Consider the following 26,195-nt stretch of genomic DNA (forward strand, 5'->3'; position numbering starts at 1 on the left):
TATAATGAAAATTATATATACTTAATATGCAATAAATTATAATTTTAAGGTTAATTATAATAAGGATTATATATACTTATTAAAAGAAGAGAAAAATTATAAGTATTAATAAGTATAACCCTTGTTACTTAAAAGGCTACTTTAATTATCCCCTCCAGGGTACGTAGCCTCTCAGAACTTAGATAGAATAATACCAATACACGATTGCTTCCCATACGATTATCATACATACGAGAGACCTACCAACACTTTCACATGTGGTTGGTAATCGTTCTATCAACGTGCTGGGACCTACGGAGAGAAAGTAACTCTTGCAGCCTATGTGAGTCTGCAGCGAGGCTCATGAATGGATCAAGTGACCCAGCAGACGGAGTTGATTGGAAGTATGGCAGCAGGGGCGAAGATGCTGTGACATGAGCATCTTGATCTCCGGCACTTTCTGCAGCGGCTGGATGCATATTTCGACTTTGCAGCTCTCGCTTCTTGAGCAGAGCCTGACGAATGGCATGAGACTTGGCTCTGCGCCTAGACATTTATCTTTGGAGTCATTCGGCGTTTCAATAGCATTGGTCTCGCACCCCTCGATGGACACTCCAGCAGTATCCATGGACACAGACATCTTTCATTGCTTGGCGGGTATTAGTCGCGAGTGTAGATGGGATAGGTGGAATGGACTTTTTACAGGTAGGGCTCCACCCCATCTCATTTCCAAAAGAGGACACAAGTGGAAGATATTGCTGGAACAGGTTGTAAAAAGCCGATGGGGCGTCACTTCGCATGGGTTTCGCGGGATGGCTTGAAGGGCGTATAATCAACATGCATTAGCGTCTGTAGGGCGAAATTGATGCGGAGAGCCGAAAATGGTCCACTCAATGCCTCGTATCCTTCTACACGTCCCAAGGAACATCCTTGAAAAATAGCGAGGTTAACACTGTGATTGTGGGCAGAAGTGCCTGTGTACCATGGGATTGGCGCGTCGGTTGGTCGATCGTCTAGCGCAGCGTCGCTGCAGGATGAGTATGAGAAATCAATGTATCCTGAATAGGAAGTAAGTGTTAGTAAAGATTCGAGGGACATAGCATGCCATGCGTGACATGATAGGGCAGAATGGTACCACGAAAAATTCCTTTCATCCAGAGGAAACTTGACAACGCTATGTGGATTCAACGATGAGGGGGAGGTTGCAACGCCCCTTGAGGCATATAAAGTCTCTCAATGCGACTTCTCACTTTTTGAAGAGGGACTTATAAACCCCGAACCTATCAACATCCAAGCATTACGGACAGATCACTGCGGGTGGCCTAATTACCCGACAAAATGCCTTCCTACGATATGATCAGCCTTCATCCGCAGGATCATCTCCTGTCACAACTACATCGAACAATATTCGATGTAATCTGTATTGGCTCGGGTTGGGCAGGACGTGTCCTGGCCGCTCGTATTATCAAAGCTGGACTCACAGCTATCATCAGTAAGTTGACCACGGTTGGGTTTTACTTTCTCCATTCACTGGCAAGAAGTCTGTCCTCTTTCAATGACCGCCGAGGAACCTTCTCTATTGACGCCGTCACTTTATCCAACCAATCTCGGGCTTTGATGCTGACGATATACACTCCGTAGTCGAAGAGGAACTCGTGGGCGGTGACTGCCCCTTCTGGGCGTGTGTTCCAAGCAAAGCTCTTCTACGCCCACAAGAAGCACTGGCAGAAGCCAGAGCTGTTGGTGGCGTTCGAGAGATGCTTCGCGAGAAACCATCGTTGGATGCAGGCACGGTCTTCAAGAGGCGAGACGCGTTCACTGGCTCCTGGGATGATGGCCAAGCCCTGGTTCCAATGGTGGAGGATAGTGGGGCTGCCCTCGTTCGCGGCAAGGGGGAGCTCATAGGCGTCAAGAAAGTCGCCGTCATCAACGAGGACGGCCAAAGAGCTGAGCTCGAAGCCAAACACGCCGTAGCCATCTGTACCGGTAGTGAGCCAATTATTCCAAACATGCCAGGGCTGAAGGAGAGCAACCCGTGGGGCCCAAGACAGGCAACATCTTCCAGCGAGGTACCGAAGCATTTGCTAGTTCTGGGCGCCGGAGCAGTTGGCACGGAGATGGCCACAGCTTATGCTTCTCTGGGAGCCCAGGTGAGTCTGGTTACCAGAGGAGCAGAGCTGCTCCCGAGGATCGATCAGGAAGCTGGGAGACTCGTAAGAGAAGGGCTCGAATCGCAAGGCGTCCGCGTCTATGTGTCCACCACAGTGGAATCGGTCACGCCGGAGGAGACTGAGGATTGTCTGACAGTCCAGATGTCAAATGGCTGCACAATCCCAGGCGTCACCAAGATTCTGGCAGCAACAGGCAGAAGGGCCAAGACAAGCGGCATTGGTCTCGAAAACTTCGGGATAGAGACTGACGGGTCACCGATCCCCGTGGGCGAGTCTCTCGATGTGCCATCAGTCCCTGGAGCCTGGCTTTATGCCCTCGGGGACGTCAACGGCAGGGCACCGTTGTCTCACTCGTGCAAGTATCACGGCAGAATTGCCGCCAACGCCATCATTGCCCGGTCACAGCCCAACGAAATCGCCAACCAAGGTTGGAAGATTCCTTGGTCTAGAGTCTCCGCAACGAATGACACTTTAGCACAGCCACAGGTCATCTTCACGAGTCCTACAGTCGCGAGCGTGGGCCTGACCCGGAGCCAAGCCGAGACGGCAGGACTGGCCGACAAGATTCGAGTCGTCACTGCTCCGGTGACCACCCTGGGAGCAAAGTTACACCAGGACGGGTACAAGGATGGATGGGCACAATGGATCGTCGATAACGAGAGCAACAAGCTTCTTGGGGCGACTTTTGTTGGAGATGGCGTGGCAGAACTACTGCATGGCTCAACAGTGGCTATCGTGGGCGGCCTAACCCTGGATAGGCTTGCGCACGCTGTTCCTTCGTTCCCTACCATGAGTGAGGTCTACCTCAATCTACTGGAGGCTGCAGAAGGGCTGTGATGGACATTGCCATTCACAAGGAAGAACTGAAAATGACGAGTCAGATGACGGCGGCTTGAATGAGACTGTAGCTTATCAAACGTCTCACTCCTGCCCCTCCCCCCTTTTCTTTTTGGTTTGTGGAAGGGTTTTGCGAAGTTCCACGTTGGAAATTGTTCATGGGATTGAAGTAGCTCGACGATTCAATTGATGTAAAAGTGAAAAGTTCAACAGCAAAATTCTTATCAGAGGACATGGGTCCGACCCTGACCCTTTCGGCCTGAATATTTCTATCGGCCCTAAAACCACGGAGACCTCAACTTGCCAAAATCCACAAGTCCAGAAATACCTGCGGCATACAGATAAGTATCGAGTGCTCCCGAGTCGGTAAATCATCCCTCTGCAAGGCTCTTCCATGGCACATAGACGGCCTTACCACAGGAGCTCCCCCAACCCCGCCTCCTCCAAAAAAAAAAAAAAAAAAAAAAAAAAAAAAAAAGGAGAAAGAAGAAGAAAAGGGCCGTGATATTATCAGATGTGTTCCGGATGCAATTGTGTTACAATCGTCGAATTCCACGACAAAATTCAACGTCTAAACACTATGAGCCTTTACACACCAGGCAATCGAGCGAGCACTTGCGGCGGGCCTTCACCCACGTGGTGCAAAGGAGCTACAAATACCAATGTTTGCAGGGGTCTCCTCTGTTCTAGAGACATGCTGCAATGACAACCGCCAATATCTATGACGAACGTTTTGTCACGTGCCTTACCTTGTATTCGGATTTCAATGACAATTCTCTCTCGGATGTCTCTACATCAGCTCCCGTCGATTTTCATGTTGGCACCTAGTCAACCACGTAGCCACACGCTTGCCACTTCTCAACAAGGACGTTTTCCAAAGTCTATGGTCAGACCTTTGCGTATGCATCGGCATGCATAGCCGACTCGCCACGCCAACCTTGTTTGCCAGGGGTAGACTGTCCATGGATGTGGTACGCCCCTCCCCAGCAATCGGGCCTAGTTCTCGGCTAACCATTAGCCTTTTCAGCCTTGACCCCATGGGGAAGTTCTCGCTGCTCAGCTTCAGCATTGCACGCGCCAAGCTGTTTTAGCATGTTGGCATCCCCGGCCGTGGTTGTGGCCACTCCTCGTCGGCCCGACCAAGGTCGAATCTTGTCTGGCCCCAGAGATGAAATCCGGGGAAGAAGCAAACCTGGGGCAAGGTCCACCTCCACACAAAAGCCTCCCCACACGGGTCCTAGCTGTTCTGGGCGCGAAGCGCCATCTCTTGTGCCTCCCACACCAGAGTCCACGGGTAGGCCGAAGTCAGAGCGACATTTTCCCGCTCGCATGCGTCAAGATGTCTCGTAGTATTCAGCTACCTCATTCTATTTCAATATAAATATGTCTGGTTTTCCCTCGAATGGAACGTCACCAGCCTCGCCATCATCACATCTTCATCCCTCAATTTGAACCCAAACAGGACATCGTCCTCGGATGATCCATCGTCTCCAAAGCCTCCCACAGCACGACTCACCATGACGCCCAACGTCGTCTCTGCCACGCCCGTAGCGGCTGTGGTCGACACAGAGAAGGCGGGAGCTGTCGACGGAAGCTTGAACATGGACTCTATCACACGAGAGGCTGCTGCGGCCACGGACGCCGAGCACCAGCTGGGCCTTTGGAAGTCTCTGAAGACCTACCCTAATGCGATCCTCTGGTCCATCGGGCTGTCAACATGCCTCATCATGGAAGGCTTCGACATGGCGCTGTTAAATCAGCTCTACGCCTTCCCACCTTTCGTGAAGCGCTTTGGCGAGCCGCTGCCGAACGGAAGCTACGAACTCACTGCTTCCTGGCAGGCCGGCCTGTCCAATGCAATTTACGTGGGAGAGATCGCTGGCCTGTTCGTCAGCGGTATTATCTCTGAGAAGTATGGATATCGAAAGACGCTCATGGGTGCCATGACTCTTGTGGCTGCATTCATCTTTATCATCTTCTTCTCGGAATCTCTTGTCCAGCTCCTCATCGGCGAGTTCCTGATCGGTATCCCTTGGGGAGTCTTCCAGACTCTTACAACGACCTACGCGGCTGACGTCTGCCCTCTCCACCTCCGAGCTTACCTTACAACTTACAACAATCTGTGCTGGGTGATTGGTCAACTCATAGCGGCCGGTGTTATGGTGGGCATGCTTGAGCACATGGAAAAGCTTGGGATATGGTCATACAAGATCCCATTTGCATTGCAGTGGATGTGGCCACTCCCACTCATCCTCCTCATCTTCCTCGCCCCCGAGTCTCCCTACTGGCTGGTACGCAAGGGCAGATATGACCAAGCAAGACGCTCTCTCCTCCGCCTTACATCTCGAAACACGACGGACACGAAGTTCAACATCGATAACAATATCTCCATGATGATTCATACCAATGAGATGGAAAAGTCTGTAACAGAAGGAACTTCATACAAGGATCTTTTCAGAGGTCCAGTCAACCGACGCCGCACTGAGATCGTCTGTATGACCTGGGCTATCCAGACCCTTTGTGGGTCTACTTTTATCGGCTTCTCGACCTACTTCTACAAGAACGCCGGGATTCCCGAAAGCCAGGCTTTTAATATGACTCTGGCAGGTTATGGTATTGGCGCGTTCGGAACCATCAGCTCCTGGTTCCTGATGCGCTGGTTCGGACGACGCACAATGTATTTCTACGGCCAAGCCAGCATGTCTCTCTTCCTCCTTGGTATTGGTCTGGCTGGTATCATGGGAACTGGAAACGCCGGTGCAAGCTCGGCCATCGTTGCGCTGCTGCTTCTCTATACCCTGACCTACAACGTCACTGTCGGGCCTGTCTGCTACTCGCTCGTCTCCGAATTGAGCTCCACGCGCTTGCGAAACAAGACAGTGGTCCTTGCCAGAAATCTGTACAACATCATGGGCATCATCACGAATGTATTGTCCCCCCAGATGATGAACCCCACGGCCTGGGGCTGGGGAGCCAAGACTGGTTTCTTCTGGGCTGGCACTTGTGCCCTTTGTGCAGTGTGGACCTTCTTCCGCCTGCCAGAGCCGAAGGACAGGACATATGGAGAGTTGGAGGTCTTGTTTGAGCAACGCGTCTCCGCAAGGAAATTCCATAAGACCGTGGTAGATCGCTTTGCAGCACCCAAGGATGACTCGGTGCTGGGGGACGAGAAGAAAGAAGGCGAGGTCGAAATCGTTGAGACGGTCTCGCGTCAGTCCTCATGAATTCAAATCTGGGTACACAGGCTGAGGGATATACGCGCCTTTATTTAAACTGCAGCAAACCATAGCGCGTATTTATGATAAGCAATTCCAAGAGTTTCTTGTTCAAACTCCATTTCAAGTTGTTCCACATCACGAGACAAAATTGTATGGGATACGAATGGCTTCCTGTGAGCTCCAACGTCTGCATAGATTGCTCCACACACTCATTGAGGATATCGAAAGCAAAGCACCCAAGTCAGTGGCGTCGTGCTAGTATAGTGCGGCCGATAAATCGGTCGCAATAACTCCGAAGCTAGTCCGTACCGCCCCAGCTCGTCAACGGCTTCTTGGCCGCGTCACTCCAGGCGCCATCCACACATGAATCACATTTGACGAGGGCCTCAATACCAAGACTGATGGTCCCAGACCATGTGTCCAACGTGTCTCAGAGACTCCACATTGAGATCTTATCTTCCCTCGGGAAATCCCCATGAGCGCTCGAGCGCCAAAGGTGCAGGCCTGCGATGGCTGTCGAACGCGGAAGGTTAGGTGCAATGGTCGACAACCATGTCCGCAGTGCGAACACTGCCAAAGAAGGAGCGCACATACGGCCGACGTGGTCGTCTGGTGGCTCAGCTAAGGAACGGAGGTAGCAACGATCAAAAGAAGACTGGTTCACCCTCGTCTTTTTCCTCCACTTCGTCCTCGCGGCTCAGATGAGGGCAGAGAAGAGCCAATTACAACTGCTCCTCCTCAGGAACAACACACCAGACCTGGCGAAGACCACTCTACCGCTGAACCATCTATCCCAAGTCAAAGCCCACCCTCTGCACGCCTGGCCGAAGATGTCCCGTCGCCTTTCGCACCACATGCGACCTACACGGCCGAGTACTTCTCAGCCCTAATCCCAGACTTCGAAAACTACACCTACCCAGTGAACCCCATTATCACATCGGAGCAGATTCGCAGCTGTATTGACCTTATGTCAATCGACGCTACACGGGCGGCCCTTGTCTACAGCTTTGCAGCTGTCACCATCAACTTGACCATGACCCAGCAACAACACACTCATAAACTGAGTATCAATTTCATCAACAGCACCGGATTCGGGATGCCCATCACGACTTCGGAACGCATACATGACCTTATGAATCACTCTCTCCGCGCCAAAGGACGGGCAACGCCGACTGATGCTTTGTCGGACAATTGTCTTTCGGATGACCTGATCGAGATCCAGATCGCGACCTGCATCTTCCTCGAGATTTGCTGGATGGCTTTCAAAAAGCCCAAACACGCGTTCCTGGTGCTTCGGGAAGCAATTGCATTGATCCAGCTGCTACATATAGACAGAGGCCCGGGGGCATTAACCGCACCCGAATACGCTCGACGCCAAAGGATTTACTGGGAAGCATACATCCACGAGAGGTTTCTGACCATAACGAATTGCTTTCCGTCGGTCATGCCTCCCCTCGGAAATGGGCAAAGGACGGAGGATCACACAATACCCATCAATATCGATTCAGGCTTCAGAAGGATAATCAAGCTCTTCCTCATCCTCGATGACGACCTGCTCGCCAACTGGATGGCCCAGAACGACAACGCAGCCGACCCGCTGAGCTGCAACCGTCTCGAAAAGGACAGCATCACCGTCGAGTGGATCGAGCAGAAACAGCAGCAGGTAGACGACGAGGAGGCCGAGGTCGAGGCGGAGCAGCAGCGCCTCGAGGGGACCCCGGCAGCGCTGACGGAGCTGCAGCTGGCCGACCTCTTCATCACCCGCGCGTGGCTGCGCACGATCGTCTGGCAGCTCGCCATGTCGGACTTCCTCCTGTCCAGCGGGCCGGTGGGCTCGGAGAGGCACGAGGCGCTCTCGCTCTTCTTCCCCGCCCACCGCCTGTCCGCGCAGCTGCGCAAGCTCGCGCAGTTCCAGGTGGAGACGAGCATCGGGAAGCACGGGAGCGGCATCTTGCAGAAGATGTTCGAAATTGCCAATACCATTGCCGATGTCATGAATCTGTTTCCTGTGGCTTCGACGGGGACCGGAGGCGCCGAGGAGTCGGGAGAGTTCAGAAACGACGAAGCAGAAAGCTCGGGGTTTGACCAGAGCCAGGCCCGTCAATGCATGGCGGACTTGCTGCTCTTGATCAAGGTCCTACTTTCCTTCGAGAGGATAGACAAGACGCAACGGGATATTATTCTCTCGAAAGTGGAAACACTCAAGACCATCTTCCCTGGAATGGATTTTGATAGTTTACTGCCTGTTTGATAAGACGGAAGGTATAATATCATGTATTATTAACTACAAATTTTATTTTTGGTCTTCTCTTGGAGCCTTTGGCATTAACAGTCTTTGATATCGACTCTCCAGGTAAATGTTTCTCCACTACATGAAGAAAGCAGCCATCAATCCCACGACGGCTACCAGTGATGCGATCGGTGCACTTTGGGCTCTCCAGGCGCCTGATTCTGAGTCTGATTCCGCGGCCGAGGTCGAGGTCGAGGTTGAATCCGCTGCTGGTTGAACATTAGCGTCAGTCTTGCACAATGGAGCCTTGTGAGCTATATTTCACTCACCGTCGCCGGTCGAGGTAGAAGTGGCAGTCGCCTTGCTGGAGCTCGAGCTCGCCGTCGCCGTGGCTGTGGTGTTCTCCTTCTCCCCGAGCTTGATGCTGAGCCAGTCCGCGGCGTCCGTCGAGTACAGATCGAGGTAGTTCCAGTGGTACGTGTAGTTGGCCGTCGCCGTCGTGTCGTAGGCGCAGACTCCGTCGCGGGCGTCACACCATGACCGCAGGATGTCTGACCACTTGTTCAGACTGTCTAGTTCGGTCTTGTTGCGGGGATACCAGCCCTCGAAGTCGCCGCCGTCCAAGGCCTCGTAGGCCTGGCCGGCTACATGGCGCGTGTCTCCCCAAAGGAATGCCGCGACGACTATTATTGAGATTGTTAGCAAGTATTCTCGCGCTTCATGAGCGACAGACCTTCTCGCAGGATCGCAAAGCGTAGCACTTTGACAGCAACAACAAAAGTGCACTTACTCTGGTTGCCTGGGCTGCTATCTTGGTCCAACCCCTCAACGTATTCCTCCGTGCTGTTCTCGCCCATGTGCTCACCACCACCCATAGTCTCAAAGGTGCCTCCGCCTCCACCAAGCATGTCTCCAATGACATGCGCGCCTTGAGAGTAGCCGGTCAGAACCAACTTAGAGTCCGGGCAGTCCTCGCCGTAGGACCTAATTTGCTTCAACCCGTTGACAGCGCCCTCATGGCAAGCCTCAGCATACTTGTTATCCATGGGGTTGTTGTAGTCAATGTCCTCCCACCCGCAGCTTTTCCGCCCATCGCAAACGGCCTGCACGACGGAAGTCTGCCGTGTCGTTGCCCCGGCCACCTCGTTGTTTCCCCTGGCGAGAAAGATGTGGATATCATGGCAGTCGGTGCTGGGCTCCGTGTATGCGTCACTATCATCCCGGGCGATGAGGGTGTCCTTGGCGTGTACTGCGCTCGCTAGGACGAGGGCAGAGATCACGCCGCGCGTGGTTGGTGAAAGCGAGGAAGGCATCGTGACGTGATGATCAGAGGACTTCCTTTTTCGGTTGTCTTGTCTTGAACGTTTGCACGTGGGTACGACGTGCAGTAGAATGTTCGAAGACTGGTGGGGATCTGCAACTTAAATCATCAACGTTAATCCTCTGGCGCCTGGAACCGTCGGTGTATCTCAGGGGCGCCCACAGTCTCTTCATGCACTCTTCTTGTGGGCCTCAATGGAGCCTGCTTGGGCTCTGGGTGAGCCCACGATCCATGGCGAAGATTAAAACCGGGGCCGTCTTGCGGGTTGCATCGAATGGGGAAGGGCAATAGTTGGAATGGGATTCGCAAGGACGGCTTTTACTGCCCGTCGGCGTCATCCAAATCTCCCGTTGACCAGATTGTGAGCCTGCCAAGCCGGACCCGGCATGCCTGGAAGGCTGTGAGTATCGTGAGGCCCTCTGTGGGCCTCGGCCCCTGGGTGGATCCATCGGCAGGCTTCTTGGCTGGACCCGTCTCCATGCGATAAGTACACTAGACTGGGACGGAAGGTCACGTCTTCAATTCTTCTGCAGCGAGCGGCACAGTCCAGTAAGCATCCCAGTCGTTCGGTACAGTAATTTTAAGCATCTCCATGGCGCGAGACTGGCAGTATCTTTCTCACGCGATGTCACATTGCGCTTACAATCAAGCAGATTCCTGGTATAGCACTAGCCATATTGCGATACCATCCAAGATTCGAAGACTACGTCCAAGGCTTCGCGTGACAAACACAATGATATCCACTTAGATTCTAACTCCTTCTATCGTGCCATTAGGCATTTGACTAAGCTGTAATGTATTGTCATGGTGCTCGGATGTTCCTACAAAGCAAGTCCAATGCTCATCTACCCCCAGTATTGCCTCTAAGAATGGCGAACAAACAGCATGATTACCCACCAGGTCTAAATATGGCTGCCGCAGGGTTTAAACCAGGTCGTGGAGCCCGATTATTATTATCCCCAGCGGGGGGCTGTTGAACTGGGGCTTGAGGGGCCGCTGCTCCGCCTTGGTTCTGCTGACCTTGATTCTGCCGGCTCCCGTCACCTTGCCCCGAGCCACTTCTTGAGCCACGCCCAGTCAAGCCTATGCGTATGCGGTTCAGGAAACCCCTGATGCCCGACCCATCCGATGACCTCGCTTGGTTTGAGCCCGGTGGAGGCGCGCCACCATCTTGCGGCACTGCTGTTGAGCTTTGGGCAGCCCTGCTGTATTGTCAGATTACGGATATTTACGAGGCATGGCCAGGAAGGCGTCAAAATTTGCCAAAGATGTGTCTAAGGGTCGTGAGGATCTCTAGCAGTTCGTATTGACTTACGGTGCTGGCTCACTCAGGAGTTCCCTGATCGTAAACCTTTTTTCGAGCTGTGTCTCTTTTGTCGCCCAGTCCATGTTGAGATTCTGGAGTATCGACTCTTCGAGTTCTGTCATATTAGGTCTAAACTCTGGCACGTGTGCCATGCAAGCTGCTACACAAAAGCGAACTACGAGCGAGCCGATTAGCACCGTGTCCCTGTGTCGTAATGAATGTCTCAAATTCCTGTACAGCGCTGGGGAAAAGGGATGGGAAGGGGAGGGGGGGTTATATGGCGGATACATACGGTTGTAGTCTATCAGTTCTGTGGACTCAGATTTGTCTTGCACCAGCAAGCCACCGTATGTCCAAAAAGGGTAGCCCATGATTTCAATTAGAGAGCATTGGGGTGGCTGGTCAGGATGTACATTTAGAATCAATTGATACATGATCTACTCAAACCATTAGCTTAGTGTCTTTGAGTGTTGACTCAGGACGGCTTCAAGGGATGTGGAATACCAGTGCTGCTTGGTACAAGTTTGTCCCCCAATTATACTGGCCGGCCGTCGGCTCCGCCCTAAGATCTGAATCGTTGTCGAGATAATCCCACTCTCTGGTGTTTTGTTCCTGTGTAGTGATGATGATTCAGCCACTGCACTAATTTTCCTAGGGGCCTTTGCTTTGTGGTTCTGGATGGGATAAGGCTTCCACTCCATACATCCTCCCGTAGCTCTGAGGTTTCTTACCGGTGTGAAAATGTGTTGCTTTCCTGCGTTTCTGCATCTCAAAAGAGGCCAGCTGTTCATACTAGTCAGCACTGGTGGTTATGTGCGAGGTATTCAGTGGTGCAGCAGGCTTACAGTTGGCGACGTTGTTCTTCCGTAAATGATTCAGCAATACCCATATCGCCTATCTGCGTAAAGGTCAGAGGCGAGGTCTAAATATGCCAAGTAATTTTGGTCGTACCTTGAATATCGGTGTGACATTATGCAAGTGTGCTTGCGTTTGAGTGTTTGGATCGTCATAGTTGCCAATCATCACTGGTATTTCGTAAGCGACAATCCCAGCTCTCATTCAGTCACTCAAGGACTCACCATTCTGTGGTTCTAAATCGAAATGAACCAATGCGCCATCATGATTGGCCGCCTGTCCATTTAGTAGGGGGATTCTCTCTTCTTGTAATACAATATCCTCGCGCAGTGGGTCGCGTCCGCCACTCCAAGTGTCAGGGTAGGCCAACGCGATGCAGCCCCTAAAGACTAGTACGCCTATATTAGATATGCAAGTACATTATCAAACGAGGAACTATGCTTATAAACCCACGGCAGTGCCAGATAAGCCATAATTCCTGACTTCTCCATGTCTTTGGGTGACTGCCTGCCTTTTGCAGCAGGTTGTGAACATCACCGTGTTTCATGAATTCCAAGCCCAATAAAGCCGGGTTCATGTTGAAAATCACTTGAACCGTTTCGGGAGCGCTCGCGCCGAAAATATTTCGAACTCCAGGTGGAGTAGGCTCGATGCTTTGGGGTTGAGGTAGTCCCCTTAACAGTTGTTGTTGAAGAATATGTCTTGCTCCTGCCAACCGCTATGCGAAGAGCTAAAAGTCAGCACTGGAGCTTTGCGCGGGGAAAAGAAGCTTACACACTCACACGAAGACACGTCCTTTCTCGCTGCAGATCCCTCCCTGTCCCTGCCTTGACCACGATTTTGTGCTTTCTTCCGTCGACATCTGTCATCTCGAACAGACAAGCCATGCCAAAGCCGCCTTTCCCAAGGATCTTGAGAAGCCTGAAGCCCAGAGGGCGCATGAAGTTCATGATCTGGTACTTCCCACTCTGGACTTCAGCAACGTACTGCCGTAAGTTCTGTGGGTCCTCGCGCCTCGACTGTCTCCATCGGATCCTCTGCTGGTTCACCCTCAGTGGTGGCGCCTGGGGGGCATTTGGGCGCGCCCCAGGTGGTCTCGGTTTCGGGACCTGGAGCCTTGTGTAATGAGCTCTCCGTCTATCTGCACGTTCCTCTTCTCTCCACCAGTCGTATTCCCCCTTCCAGTAATGTTCGAACCGGTCCCTGGCTTGCTGTATCTCCTCCGTGGTAGCCCTGCCTTCGTCATCTGATGACGGTGGCGCCTGTGGATTCGGTGGCGGCGGGGCCATGGGAGGTGGTGCCATGGGCGGCCATGCGACCGGCGCGATAACGGGCAGCTGCCGTCGATCGGATTCTGATGATGTGTTACGTGGCGGCGGTACGGAAGCCATTTATCAGGCGTCAGTAAAGAGCCTTCTTGAGCCGGGTGATATGGGACACTTGTTTGATCGCTCGAGTATGTCCGGGTGTCTTTGGTGAAATTTCTCGACTGCTGGGGCAGGTGTATATTCACATGGTAACTCGAACTTGTAACGATTCTATCAAGGTTGATCAATCCTACTCCCAGGTTGGCCCAGCTCGACTGAGAATTAATCGATTCGGAACAAAGGGTTCCAGGGCCGCCTGAGCGGGACCGTGGCCTTGTGCTCCCGTCAAGACAGCCGTTTCCAGCGTACATCCTGCCGCACTTGAACAATGAACAGGTTCTCAGTTTCAACGGAGCTACTTGTGTGGAATTACATCGCGACTGCCATCGTAAACAGATTATGAAAGAACAGACAGAACCGATTCTCAGCTACGCTTTTCCACATCTGTGTGCTTTTTGTAGGGAGCATGTGCTATCACCAAATGCCATGTCCGGCTCATCCAAGATTTGCTTTATAGAAGTTACTCAGATAGAATCAAGAGACAACCATCCTGATCAGACGGCTGCGATGACAAGAGGCAGTGGGAGTCGGCAATAGTTCCAATCCGGGCCCTGCGGACGAAGCACGGTAGTACGGACCGGCTGCCGAACTACCCCGTGGCTGGAGTGAGCTCGGTTCTCCGATTATGTGAAGCCTCAACCTTCACCCCGCTCTTTGCTGCGCGATCGGCCGCATAACCAGATACAATTCTGTGAGAGTTAAGCCTAAGACAATGTCGCAGACGCCCCATGCAGCGATCGTCCGGCCCGTCACGATTGGGCCGCCTGAAGCACGGGCTGGCCCACGATCCACGTAGGTAGCTCGCAGTGATGATATCCCGAGGCTAACTATCACCCGACGGTTGGCACCAGGTGACGTTTGAAGTATGCGAGATCGTGATACACATGAAGCCCTCGTGATAACTTGCTTGTGACTTTACAACCTCCTTGTTTGCATTACAAGCCCCGAAGCACAAAACTCGGAGCCCCCCTTCCCCTCGCTAGACTCAGGCAAAATGTTCACTCAAGACGCAAACCGCCTCACTTACACCTACGACCACGAGGTCCTCCACCTCGAGCCATGGGGACCCAACGCGTTCCGCGTCCGCTCGACCAAGAGCGACGCCATGCCCCCAGAAGACTGGGCACTGGATGAGCCCGTCCCCAAGCTCAGCCCAGAGATCAAGATCAGCGATGACGAGGCAACCATCACTAATGGGCAGATCCGCGCCACGGTCTCCCGCAGCGGCAAGGTCACGATGCACAACGCCGCGACGGGCGAGCTCATCTTCGAGGAGTACACGCGCACGCGGGACGATGTGCGCGACCCAAAGGCGTCGGCGCTGTACGTGCAGGCGCGGGAGTTCAAGCCCATCACCGGCGGGGACTACGCGCTGACCCTGCGGCTGGAGTCCGTGTCGAAGAAGGAGAAGCTGTACGGCATGGGCCAGTACCAGCAGCCGTACCTGGACCTGAAGGGGACGGACCTGGAGCTGGCGCACCGCAACAGCCAGGCCAGCGTGCCGTTCCTCCTCAGCAGCCTGGGATACGGACTACTCTGGAACAATCCCAGTGTTGGGAGGGCGGTGCTGGGCACTAACATAATGTCGTTTTCTGCGTCGAGTACTAAGAAGCTGGATTACTGGATCGTGGTGGACGAGTCCCCCAGGAAGATTGTCGAGGCCTATTGCAACGTGACGGGCAAGCCGCCCCAGATGCCCGAGTACGGCCTCGGGTTCTGGCAGAGCAAGCTGCGGTACCAGACCCAGGAGGAGACGCTGCAGGTGGCAAGGGAGTACAAGCGGCGGAACCTGCCCCTGGACGTCCTCGTCATCGACTTCTTCCACTGGCGCGCACAAGGGGAATGGTCCTTCGACAAGGACTACTGGCCAGACCCGCAGGCGATGTGCGACGAGCTGCGGTCCCTGGGCGTCGAGCCCATGGTGTCGATCTGGCCGACGGTCGAGCCGGACAGCGAGAACTGGGACGAGATGCTGGAGAAGGGCCTGCTGATCCGGAGCGAGCGCGGGTTCCGGCACGTGATGGACTTCCAGGCCAACACGACGCACTTCGACGCGACCAGCCCGGCGGCGCGCAAGTACGTGTGGGGGAAAGCCGCAAAGAACTACGGGCAGTACGGGATCCGGCTGTTCTGGCTCGACGAGGCGGAGCCAGAGTACCGGCACTACGACTTTGACAACTGGCGGTACCACCTTGGCCCCTCGCTCGCCGTGGGCAACATCTACCCGCGGCACTACTCGCAGGCCTTCTACGAGGGCGCGACGGCCGTGGACGGGTCAGGCAAGTTCCACGGCCGCGAGCCCAACACGGTCAACCTGGTGCGGTGCGCGTGGGCGGGGAGCCAGAAGTTCGGCGCGCTGGTCTGGAGCGGCGACATCGCGAGCAGCTGGGGCAGCCTGCGCAACCAGCTCGCCGCGGGGCTGAACATGGGCGTCGCCGGCATCTCGCACTGGACGACTGACATCGGCGGCTTCCACGGCGGCGACCCCGAGGACGAGGGGTTCAGGGAGCTGCTGGTGAGGTGGTTCCAGTGGGGGGTCTTCCTGCCCGTGTTCCGGCTCCACGGGGACAGGTACCCGAACAAGCCGCCGCTTTCTAACAGCGGCGGTGGGAAGTGCCCGTCTGGCGCGGATAATGAGGTGTGGTCGTACGGGGAGAAGGTCGGTGCGATTCTTGAGCGGTATCTCAAGCTTAGGGAGACCCTGAGGGAATACGTCAGGAGCTTGATGACAGAGGCAAGCGAGACGGGTGCGCCCCTGATAAGGCCACTCTTCCTGGAGTTCCCCAAGGATAAGCAGGCTTGGGAGGTCGAGGATGAGTACATGTTTGGTGGGAAGTACCTCGTTGCTCCCATTCTCTACCCGGGGTTGACCAAGAGGAAGGTTTACTTTCCCCTTGGGGTGAAGTGGAAGGAAATGGAGGGAGACAAAGTGTACGAAGGTGGTGCAACATCTGAGGTGGATGCACCGCTAGAGCGCTTGCCGGTTTTCGAGAGGACATGAGCGATATCCACGTTGTTTTCTGCAGCCCCCTAAGACTAGGCACTCAGTGCCCTTAGAGTTGGCGTTATCAAGTACCCATGCTTCGATAGCGATGCGTGCTTTCAACAGAAGCAAGTTCCTGCAAGTGTAAGCCGACAGAGATAAATATATGTCACGTATTTGTATCCATGCCTGGGAAAGCTCGTCACAGTATTCATTGTTCTATGAAAAGACTTCGAGTACTTCGATGTGAACAAAAAACAAGAACCAAGGGCATCACCCCGGGCAAGCTGAGAGCCTCGTAGCAGCCCTATCAACGACGACATGAAGAGGTCATTCTATCCCTTACAGAATGCTCGCCCCATATTGTTGATCAATGAAACCCATAGAACCCGCAAAACTCCAGGCCAATCGCTTATCTCGCAATAGAATATGCTGGTATTGAGACCCTGAAAAGCCTCACGGTGCGCTCAAGTAATAACAGTGCAAGCCGACGAATTTGTTGCTCTGTGCAATGCTTCTCAAACATGGCAAATATCCTCCTCGCCGCAAGCTATCCAAACAGCGGACCATTAATCTGAGTAGATTAAATCTCATTGGTGATCAAGTATCACTTCTCATCCTGCCCCTGTTCCGCCTGGTTCCCTGAGGGAGGCAGCCCAAGAGAGACATACCCAGGCAGCGGCGGTGTGTCGAAGCCGGCCCTCGTGCCCGCCGCGGTCTGTCCCACCGCTGTCGTCGGCGATCCAAAGTATCCGTGCATGGAATTCGTGGCCGGCGCGGCGGCCGTGGCCGACTCGTCGATGCTGCCGAGCCGTTGCTCGGGCGGCGTCGAGCTGTCACTCCTCCCCCTCCCTCCGTTCCCATTCTGCCCATCCATGGGGCTGACCGCGCTGTTCCCCCTCCGGCGCGCGAAGGTCCCATGCGTCAGCGGTGGCTTGTTGACCGTCGTGGTCGACATGGGTGATACGACGCTGGCGGACCGCTTCCGCGGCTGGTTGGGTCGACGACCGTTGGCCCCGTGAGGCCCGCTGCTCTCCGTCTCGGTGTCCGATCCCGGCAGCTCGGGGACGAAGCCACCATCGTTGCTCAGCTCTACCGCGGTAGGCCCGATCAGCGGAGACCCGAGGCCATGCTGGGAGCCAAGCTCGTCGCTGCCTGCCGACAGCTCGCTGGCATTACTGTAGTTGCGGCCGTGGTGGCGGCCGCCATGTGCGAAACGGTGGTAGCTGTATTGGGACGAAGCCTCGCTAGCCCGTCTTGCGTCGCGGCCTCCGAACTGGTTGTGCACCCTGGGAGGGAGTGAGAAGTAGTTGCTGTCCCCGCCGTCAGAGTCGACACTCGGCGTGTTCCACCTTGGTCCAACAGCCGAGCTACTGTATCCACTTGGCTGGCTGAGTGCGTCGGAACCGCTTCGTGATCTGCCGTTTCCTGGTCGCGGGTATTGGTGTTGTCCTCTGGGTGATGCAACACTTGAGGACACCATCAGGGGATCGCAATCCAATGCATCGACTTCGGATGGGGTCGGCTGAAGTCGTGTGATGCTGACTTGTGTCGCTGACTTCTTCTCCCCGGTCTGACGGGTTCCAGAGCCGGATGTCGTTTCCCGACGGGACTCGACCGCACGCTTGGTCTTGTTCAGGCGCTTGACGAGGAAGTATGCGACGGCGAGGAAAATGACCAGCACGGCTGCTGCACCACCAACAATACCACCAATCGCGCCCTTTGAAAGACCGCTGCTACCGCCTCCGCCAGACGAGTCATCGCCTTCCGTGGCGGCCTGCTTCGGGTACGTAGACGGGAAGATCTTGGCAACAACATCGGCGCCGGTGTCAGACGGCTCGACGGTTGGGGTGAACACAGAAGTGGAGGTTATCGTCGTTGCTGAGCCGTCTTGGGTGGTTGCGACGACGAGGACGCTCGTCGACGGCGAAGGATTATAACATGCCGTGCTACCGCAAGCCATGCCACTTTGGCAACAACCACCACCGAGAGAGGCTGCACATAGAGAGTACCCAGTCCCACATGTCTGTGAGTAAGTGGCACCAGCAGGTGGGCTGCATGCCTGGTTGGCACCGCACACGAGACCTGAACGCAGGGACAAGGTGTTAGTCAACGGACGGGACGAGAGACTCCAACTTGCACATGATGCCCAGCATCATGAGAGTAGTGACGAACCTTGAGGGCAGCAGCCCCCGCCGACGTCTAGGGGGCAAGCATAATATGATGCGCGTCCGGCACAAGTCGAGACGGCTGCGGTCGTAGCATAGCATGAGTCCTTTGCGCAGGCGTAGTTGTTTGGACAGCAGTCGCCTCCCAGCGAGGAGGCACACAGATTATAGCTTGTCGGGCACTGGTTATTTGCACGCTTGTCGAGTAGGGAGTCACGGGCTAGGTGGTCCTCGGTGATCTTGACCTTGTAGACCCTATGAATATGTTCGCGCTTCCCGTCGCCTTGAAACATGGCTGCGGCGTGCATGGGCAAGACCACGGATAGCAGCAGCAGCAACGTGCAGGGGGCCCACGACCGCGCCCCACGAAGTCCCATACTGCTGGTTGCCGTGCGCGTGCGTGTCCCGGCTAGTCCTACCGAGCTTCTTGCTCGCCGCTCCGTCGGGCGTTGCCTTGTTCGGGCGGTCCGTGCAGGTTCGGCGAAATCATGGGCCGGCAGGCGGCAGCATCAGAAATGATACTCTCATGAACAAGCTCGGGATTGGGGCAGTCAATGAGATGTGAGGGAGACAAAAACGCCAGGTATGGGCGAGCAGAGAGTGAGAATGAGAGAGAAGAAGCAAGGGCCAGCCGTATCGGTCAGCAGGGCAAAATGAAGAGGGAGAAAGGGAATCGGGCGGTCCAGAACGGGCTGCAGCCAGAGACAGCTAAACTATTCTTTCCAATCCGTGGGGGGGGGGGCAGCGTGGGAGCAGAACCACACTCTTGTGCGTGCGGCTGCTGCTGGTGGCTGAGCTTTCGGTCCGTAGGACTTTACGCCGCAGACCTGCAGGTAACGAGAGTCCCTCCCGTCCAGCCGACGCACGATGAGCCGCGACCGCAATCCACTTTCTGCGAACACGTCTCTTCAGACAACCGGGGACACACGAAGGGTGTGATAAGCATGCGATGTCGCAGCCGTCAGGGACTCTGACAGACAGACAGACAGACAGACAGACAGACAGACTGACAGACTGACAGACTGACAGACTGACAGACTGACAGACTGACAGACTGACAGACTGACAGACTGACAGACTGACAGACTGACAGCGAGAGTTGTGTGGGGCGGTACCACGTATGTTTCTAATCTGAGTCGATGTGATGGAACGCTCTGAAGGGCTGAACTGGTGGTATATCAGCCTGAGTAAAGAGATGCGAGACAAGGATCAGAGGGAGCGGGAAATGCTCATCGGGCGTCACGGCAAAGGGAAAATGCCCATATGGGTCAGCAGCGGCTGAACATGCTGATGTCCCAGACATGTGGTCGAAGGAACTGAGGATGGCCCCGTCCTGTAAGACGGTGGCCCTGTGCCTTTGCAGGCAGAGAGTTCCGATCTGGACACTGCAGCGGCGATGGCCGACATGCCGAATCCTGCTGCCTTACAAGCCGTGCCTCTCAGCGTCAGGCGATGGGGTTGGCAGGGTGGGTGTGTATCGTGGATGCACCGAAGGATGTTCCAACACCAACGAGGGACCAACGCTGCCGTGAGGACGTGGGAGATTTTGCCCAATCAGAAATCGGGCGAGGGAAAGTCAGCCGTCTTGGCCGCTGCAATTGGCTCCAAGCGTAACCACCCTGCAGAAGTAGTGGCTGGCCCCAGAAAAGGCAAGGACCTGTTTGAGCATCGCTTCCGAAAGAGACAGTTTGTCTGCACGATGCGCGTGAGTCTGACATGCATACCTGCCGGGAGAGTGAGACATGTCTCGTGGACCTGTCTTCCTTTCTTGGTGAGACGGATCGAATCGAAGCGATTGCCACTTATTGTGGCTGACCGCTAAAGAGCCTCTAGATATTGCCCTGCAGTCCATGGCGCAAGGCCACCAGTCCTGTTGCAGCGTGGGGTGGCCCGAACTCATGACACGAAGGGGACGATTTTCTGTGCAACAACACCATGTCATACGCTCACGATTCGTGCTCGCCGTGGTCATACCTTGCTACACAAAAAGCGAGGTCCGAGTCGCCAAGTGCGGGCAACCGTCCAGGCCGCATCGAGATATCTGGAGCTCAGTCGACGCGGTCTGCAATGCGCTGAGCATGTGAAGACTACGGTCCTGTTGGGTTGTGGGCACCTCCTGCACGGCTTCGGTAAGGTTCCGAGGAGCCCCACCTCCGAGGCCTTCCCTTTGGAAGACGAGGCAAGGTGCAACAGACCTCGGGAGTATGAAAGACCTGTTGACTCTTTGGAAAGGACTTGCAATAATGAAGTCTGCGAAGAACATGTTTTCGTCCCGACAAGCGTTGTCGGTGGGCCCAATACCAGTGCTTTGTTCGGGTGCTCAAGTGCTGTTGCGATGCGAGCTAGCGAGTACCCCGTGGTTGGCCGAGGTGTGTCGGTACCGTATGTCTGGCCTACAGCTCCCTGCGAGCTGAAGGGCTCACCGAATACTCATTGAACAGGTTTGAAAGTGATTTATTAGGAAAGTCCGCACCGGAACACAGGTATACAGGTTGCCTTGTCTGACAGGGTGATCCCGCTGGAGGTTATCCTGCCAGAAAGGCGGGATGGGACGCTCACGCTGAATCAGTTGCATGCAGACATCCCGGCATCCCTGCTCGCTGTAGGTCCTCCTCGCGTGTTGATCTCGCCAAGGCTCAATTCTCGGGCCAGGTTCACGGACGGCAGCACGACAGAAAGTTGTTTTGGAGAAGGACGTTCTGACCGTCGACACGGAAGGGATTCGCGGTACCGGTAGAGCACAAAAGTCGGTCGTGAGGTGTGGACTGCAGTCCTCGGCAGTGGACCTTGCGTTGGAGGTGGTTGGTTGTATCATAGGGTCTGCGTGGGACGCATTTCATGGCAGAATGACAATTCACTCCTCTTCGCCAGGCACGGCGTTGGGGTTTTGGCACATGTACGACCACTCTCTCCCCTCTGCCCTCGTATCGCTCCTCGTCCCTCAGGAGTCCTCCACATCATCCCAGCCCGACCACCTGCCGGATGGGGGCCTTCTCCGAGCAACCCAGCTACTTGGCTCGCACCAACGCCCAACGCCGTCATTCCTTCAAGCTTGTACTTCATAATTAGACAGCGCAGACATGTCACGAGGACCAGCGCTCCAGAGTCCAGAATGCCCAAGTGGCGGCTCCAAGGTGCCTTTGCGGTGTGGCTTCGTTATGCAAGATCACCGAGATCATGGACGGAATTGGGACAGAAATAGCTCTTCCGCAGCGCCGGCGCCGTCGAACTATCCAGACTATCCAGTCCCCGTCGCACATCATCTACGGTGTGTGGAGGATAGCGTGCTGTGAAATTGGGGTTCCTGGATGGGTTTCCCCAGATTCTGGACACCTGAGCCTTGCCACTCGCCCAGGCTCCTCGGCCCTCTCACCCTGGGAACAGTCCCGCTTGTCTTCCCCTCAACCTCCACTCCAGCCGCTGGGTGCAACACCGGAATAAAAACCCACACCGTAACAGCGATCTTAATGACCCACAGGTAGCAAAAATAAGTCTGACAACAGCAGGGCTTAAATCAACATCTCTGAAGAGACAGATTAGATCGTTATCATTTGGGTGTAAAAATGAGCAAGAAAAATTCGAGCACGACGGCTATCGGATTTGAACCGATGCCTCCGAAGAGAATAGATCACATCAATACCACAAGGTTATGATATTCGAGTCTATCGCCTTAGACCACTCGGCCAAACCGCCTTATCCACGTCCGGGAAATGACATATTTATATAGAATCATTTAATAGAATGCCAGAGCCAGCGTGGGTTGCTACGATGATATCGGTTTGCCAGGCACTTATTAGTTAACATGTGTACGGATGTAGACCAGTCGGGACAGGCTACAGAATAACCTAGACTACGTCTGTACTTGCACATGCAGCGGAGCTTCTTTCATCACAACAACACATTGGCGGTACTGGTGCGCATGAGGCTGTTCTACCAGAGAGGGTTCCACTGCATATCATCCTGCTAGATACTAGAGACGATCACATTACCGTATACGGTACAGATCGTTATCCCATCAGAGGTTATCCTGTGGAAAACTATGCGACTGGAATGGTGTCGTGGTTGAGTTATATGCGCACGATTGAGATCAATCACTACGGCTCCCAGGCCGGCGACTGTCCCTGACCCGGGGGGTCAGGCCCAACCCCGCATGGTTCTTTCTCTCCACTTCCAAGCCTCCAGGTCCATCAATTAGGTGTCGAGGCCGGCCCAAGCTTAACCCAGAATGGGGCAAGATCAGGTCCACCTCGGGCGTGCTGTGACCTCGTTCGCAGGACCAGGGGCCTCCCGGGCGCATGGTGGATGATGGGGAAAGGACGCATTGAAGGCCACAAGTTGGAGGAGCCCAGGAGCCCGGGGCAGGCTAACAAAGCCGCAGGTAACGTTCAGGCGGACCTTGCCCGTAACGGGTGTGGGCGGGCAAGGAAGCGTTAAAAGAGTCCAGACGCCATCGTGACTCGATTCCAAGTATGGCTTGTGACCGCTCTGGATCTGATCTCGACTCTCTCCTTTCTCTCCTCGTGTCGACCTCCGCCCTTTTCATGCTATTCTCCTTTCCCTCTGATCGTCCTTACCCGCCCCAAATTCGACCGTACGATACTCCTCGGCGACGTTGACGACCTTGCCGACCGATCCACCGAGTGCGCCTTGCGATCGCCACCCCCCCCCCAGAATCCCCAGACCCCAGAGTCCCGTCCCGTGCCCTTCCTTGTCCGCGACCCCAATTCCCAGATCCACGAGTCGTCCCCGCAGTCCGAGTGCTCGTACAGGCGCGTCAGCGACAATCTCGCAGAACTGCGCCCACAGCCAACCCCTTCGAGTCGCCGCCCGCCAGGCGATTCGTGATTTCAACATCATGAGCCATAATTGAATTTGTTCATTAGTGGAAAAAGAAAAAAGGCAGGGAACGGCTAGAAAGCTAGGACTGAAGGCGCCGGCAGTTTTGCATACCCGAGACAAAATGAGTTCAATGTTGGAGTCTGGCAGGATGTTGTTATATACGAAAGTGGCTCCTCCCAAGGCACCGAAGCGACGGTCGAGGGCAGGTATGTTCAATCCAAGACAGTCCAATTCAGCCCAGTCCAGCCACATGTCGACAAGACAGGCGATCCATATTCCGATCGCGCCGTCCTCGTTCAAGCTGAAACCTGCATCCCATCACATATCACACCTTCACTCGCTCGACCTGGAGCAACCCGTCCCTAAAATGCCAATACTTCTCCCGAGTGCATGATCTGAGCTGACCACGAGATTGCCATTTGTTTCTCCAGGTTGTACATTCTGGTAAGTCGTCTTCTTCGCGTCAATGACGCCGTCCCCGTGCTCTCACTGGCCAACATCGACTGACCATTCACAGTAAAGAGAAGGTTCGTCCGATCTCCATGTCTCAGGAACGAATACCACCCTCTTCTGCCCATGTGTAAGTAGCTTTCGCGAGAGGAGCTTTCGCTGACGACCTCGCAGAAGAAAAAGTGCGACGAGGTCCGACCGTCTTGCTCGCGCTGTGCCGAGCGCGGCCTTGATTGTTCGTATGAAGCAGTGAGACCGCGCCAGAGGAGGAAACGAAATTCCAACGCCTCCTCGACAGTCGCCAGCCAACTCGACCGGAGGCTCTCCTTCGCTTCAACCCGTCGCTGGTCGGTCGGAAGCACCGGCAGTGGTCATCATGACTGGTACCACTACCACGCAGACACCAAGGGCGAGCCTGACCACCTCATCAGCCCCCTCGACGGCACTTTCGACTCCATCTCCCTGCCCACCATATCCGACCTGAACTGCAGCTTCAGCCCCAGCACCATCCCCGAGTCAGCCGTCGAGTTCGAGGAGGACGACCACGCCGAGAGCGCAAGCACGACGACGCTGAGCCGCGCCGTGACCCACGTCTCCAAGCCGCCGGACCTCGCCATGATCGCGCCGTGTCCCGTGGGCTCGCCGCTGCTGGACTTCTACATCCCCGCCTTTTCCGAGTTCTCAGATCGCACGAACCGGCGCGCGCTCGTCGCCCACTTCTGCGAGAGCCTCAGCCACCTCATCGTCTTCCGCGAGGAGAGCGGGAACCCGTTCCGGGAGCTCGTCCTGCCCCTGACGGCCAAGAGCTCCCCGGTCATGAACGCCATCTACGCCCTCTCCAGCGCGCACATGGAATACCGCGGGGTGACGAATCAAGAGCAGTCGATGTATTTCCATGGCCAGGCCATCCAGGGGCTTGCGGCCCTGATCGACCAGAAGGCGAAGACGGCTGAGAATAGGAACGAGCTGTTGGCAGCCATTATGCTTTTGGTGTATTACGAAGTGGTATGTGAAGAAATGACACATTTCTGCGTGTCATTGCTGACCTTCCGTGTAGCTGGTTCAAAGGGGACGGTCCAATCTGGTAGATGGACACCTGAAAGGCGCCATGACGATTATGAATTCATATCCTACAGCAACGGATGCGACTGGGATTTTTCTGGAACGTGTAAGTCATATTTCATCTACTTGTCCTGCGTTTGTCTCTGCGCGTTACTGACGTCCACGAAAGGCTTTCCGATTTTACGATGTTATTGCAGCGCTTTCTTTTGGCACAGCGCCATTATCACAAGCACCAGGGAAAGGCTGCCTCCACCCATTCCCTCCCACCGGAGCTCCAGTCATGTCATCGCTCAGCTCCGTCGATACACTGCTGGGCATGGCCACCTCGCTCTGGCCGATAATCCACCGCCTCTCAAAGCTCTCCTCCGACAAGACGGACCTGGAGAGCGCATGCCGCGAGGGCCAGCCCTCGTCCATGATCGCCGTCCTCAAGACAGAATTCGAGACAAACTCGCAGGCGATCGAGCGGGCTTTAGAATCGTGGCAGCCGTACCTACCCCCCGGTTTCAACCCGGACGACCCCCCCTCGCCGGAGACGGAGGAGCGGCGGCACGACACGGAGACGGCGGAGCGGTCGCGCCTGCACTCCATCTTCAACAACGCCATGGCGTACCGGCACAGCGCCTTCGTCTACCTGTACCACACCATCTACGGGTACCCGCGCTCGCACACGTCGGTGCAGACGCACGCGCACACGGCGCTGTGGCACTGCCTGCAGACGTGCTCGCACGCGGGGCCCATGGGGGCCTTGCTGTGGCCCCTGTTCGTGGCGTCGTGCGAGGCGGTCACGGACCAGGACCGGAACCTGGCGCGGGACGCGTTCGCGCTCGTCGAGAAGAGGCAGGGCATGATCAACATCAAGTGGGCGTGGGACATCGTCCAGGAGGTGTGGCGCCTCGCCGACGCCATGGACAGCGAGGGCGAGGGGGCCGGTACCACCGCCAGCGCCAGCGCCAGCACCAGCGGAAGTGGAGGAGCGCAGCAGCAGCAGCAGCTGGTCGGCCTGGGGGGCTTCCCCGTGGCTGGGGCGCTCTCCACGCCGGACCTGTGGAGGAGTGTGAGCAAGCAGATGGGTATTAGCATCGTGTTTGGGTGAGCGGGCCGAGGCGGAGGTGACGGAGCCGCCGTGGCGGGCGCATGGTGTATTGATACGACGTGTAATCACATGGGTTGGGGCGTATTGGGCAGGGGGTGGGGAAGCATTGCACGGTGAAAATCAGACCCCTCGCGGCCGGGGGATATTGGGCTTTCTGGGGTTGGGAAAAATTATTGGCATGGGTGGCTTATTATGGGCAGTCGGCCCTATTGCAGGTCCTGTACAAACGCGTCTGGATGCTCTAGCATACTTT

General features: G+C 55.3%; 8 protein-coding genes and 1 non-coding gene across 9 annotated transcripts; 5 read left to right on the plus strand and 4 right to left on the minus strand.

The window, feature by feature from the left end:
- Window positions 1-1,736: 1,736 nt before the first annotated feature.
- INS49_011039 (uncharacterized protein) lies at window positions 1,737-2,987 on the plus strand (the record flags this gene model as incomplete). Its single annotated transcript, XM_043171759.1, has 1 exon — window positions 1,737-2,987. One exon carries the CDS (start codon window positions 1,737-1,739, stop codon window positions 2,985-2,987), a length of 1,251 nt encoding a protein of 416 aa, XP_043023504.1.
- A 1,517-nt stretch (window positions 2,988-4,504) lies between these two features.
- Window positions 4,505-6,211, plus strand: INS49_011040 (uncharacterized protein; the record flags this gene model as incomplete). The annotated part of the gene is made up of 1 exon (XM_043171760.1): window positions 4,505-6,211. The coding sequence occupies one exon, from the start codon at window positions 4,505-4,507 to the stop codon at window positions 6,209-6,211; it is 1,707 nt and encodes a 568-aa protein (XP_043023505.1).
- Window positions 6,212-6,757: 546 nt separating this feature from the next.
- On the plus strand, window positions 6,758-8,456 carry INS49_011041 (uncharacterized protein; the record flags this gene model as incomplete). The annotated part of the gene is made up of 2 exons (XM_043171761.1): window positions 6,758-6,817; window positions 6,948-8,456. 2 exons carry the CDS (start codon window positions 6,758-6,760, stop codon window positions 8,454-8,456), a joined length of 1,569 nt encoding a protein of 522 aa, XP_043023506.1.
- A 117-nt stretch (window positions 8,457-8,573) lies between these two features.
- Window positions 8,574-9,748, minus strand: INS49_011042 (uncharacterized protein; the record flags this gene model as incomplete). The annotated part of the gene is made up of 3 exons (XM_043171762.1): window positions 8,574-8,704; window positions 8,765-9,118; window positions 9,226-9,748. The coding sequence occupies 3 exons, from the start codon at window positions 9,746-9,748 to the stop codon at window positions 8,574-8,576; spliced, it is 1,008 nt and encodes a 335-aa protein (XP_043023507.1).
- Window positions 9,749-12,635: 2,887 nt separating this feature from the next.
- On the minus strand, window positions 12,636-13,308 carry INS49_011043 (uncharacterized protein; the record flags this gene model as incomplete). Its single annotated transcript, XM_043171763.1, has 2 exons — window positions 12,636-12,647; window positions 12,700-13,308. 2 exons carry the CDS (start codon window positions 13,306-13,308, stop codon window positions 12,636-12,638), a joined length of 621 nt encoding a protein of 206 aa, XP_043023508.1.
- Window positions 13,309-14,338: 1,030 nt separating this feature from the next.
- INS49_011044 (uncharacterized protein) lies at window positions 14,339-16,345 on the plus strand (the record flags this gene model as incomplete). The annotated part of the gene is made up of 1 exon (XM_043171764.1): window positions 14,339-16,345. The coding sequence occupies one exon, from the start codon at window positions 14,339-14,341 to the stop codon at window positions 16,343-16,345; it is 2,007 nt and encodes a 668-aa protein (XP_043023509.1).
- A 589-nt stretch (window positions 16,346-16,934) lies between these two features.
- On the minus strand, window positions 16,935-18,788 carry INS49_011045 (uncharacterized protein; the record flags this gene model as incomplete). The annotated part of the gene is made up of 2 exons (XM_043171765.1): window positions 16,935-18,412; window positions 18,503-18,788. The coding sequence occupies 2 exons, from the start codon at window positions 18,786-18,788 to the stop codon at window positions 16,935-16,937; spliced, it is 1,764 nt and encodes a 587-aa protein (XP_043023510.1).
- Window positions 18,789-22,080: 3,292 nt separating this feature from the next.
- INS49_011046 lies at window positions 22,081-22,188 on the minus strand. The gene has a single exon. It is a non-coding gene; the product is annotated as a tRNA-Ser (tRNA).
- A 1,294-nt stretch (window positions 22,189-23,482) lies between these two features.
- Window positions 23,483-25,942, plus strand: INS49_011047 (uncharacterized protein; the record flags this gene model as incomplete). Its single annotated transcript, XM_043171766.1, has 8 exons — window positions 23,483-23,540; window positions 23,766-23,778; window positions 23,852-23,861; window positions 23,959-24,019; window positions 24,083-24,124; window positions 24,185-24,789; window positions 24,842-24,952; window positions 25,016-25,942. The coding sequence occupies 8 exons, from the start codon at window positions 23,483-23,485 to the stop codon at window positions 25,940-25,942; spliced, it is 1,827 nt and encodes a 608-aa protein (XP_043023511.1).
- Between the last annotated feature and the right edge of the window lie 253 nt (window positions 25,943-26,195).

Source organism: Diaporthe citri, assembly GCF_014595645.1.
Source record: "Diaporthe citri strain NFHF-8-4 chromosome Unknown scaffold_5, whole genome shotgun sequence".
In the NCBI taxonomy this organism is placed as follows: Eukaryota; Fungi; Ascomycota; class Sordariomycetes; order Diaporthales; family Diaporthaceae; genus Diaporthe; species Diaporthe citri.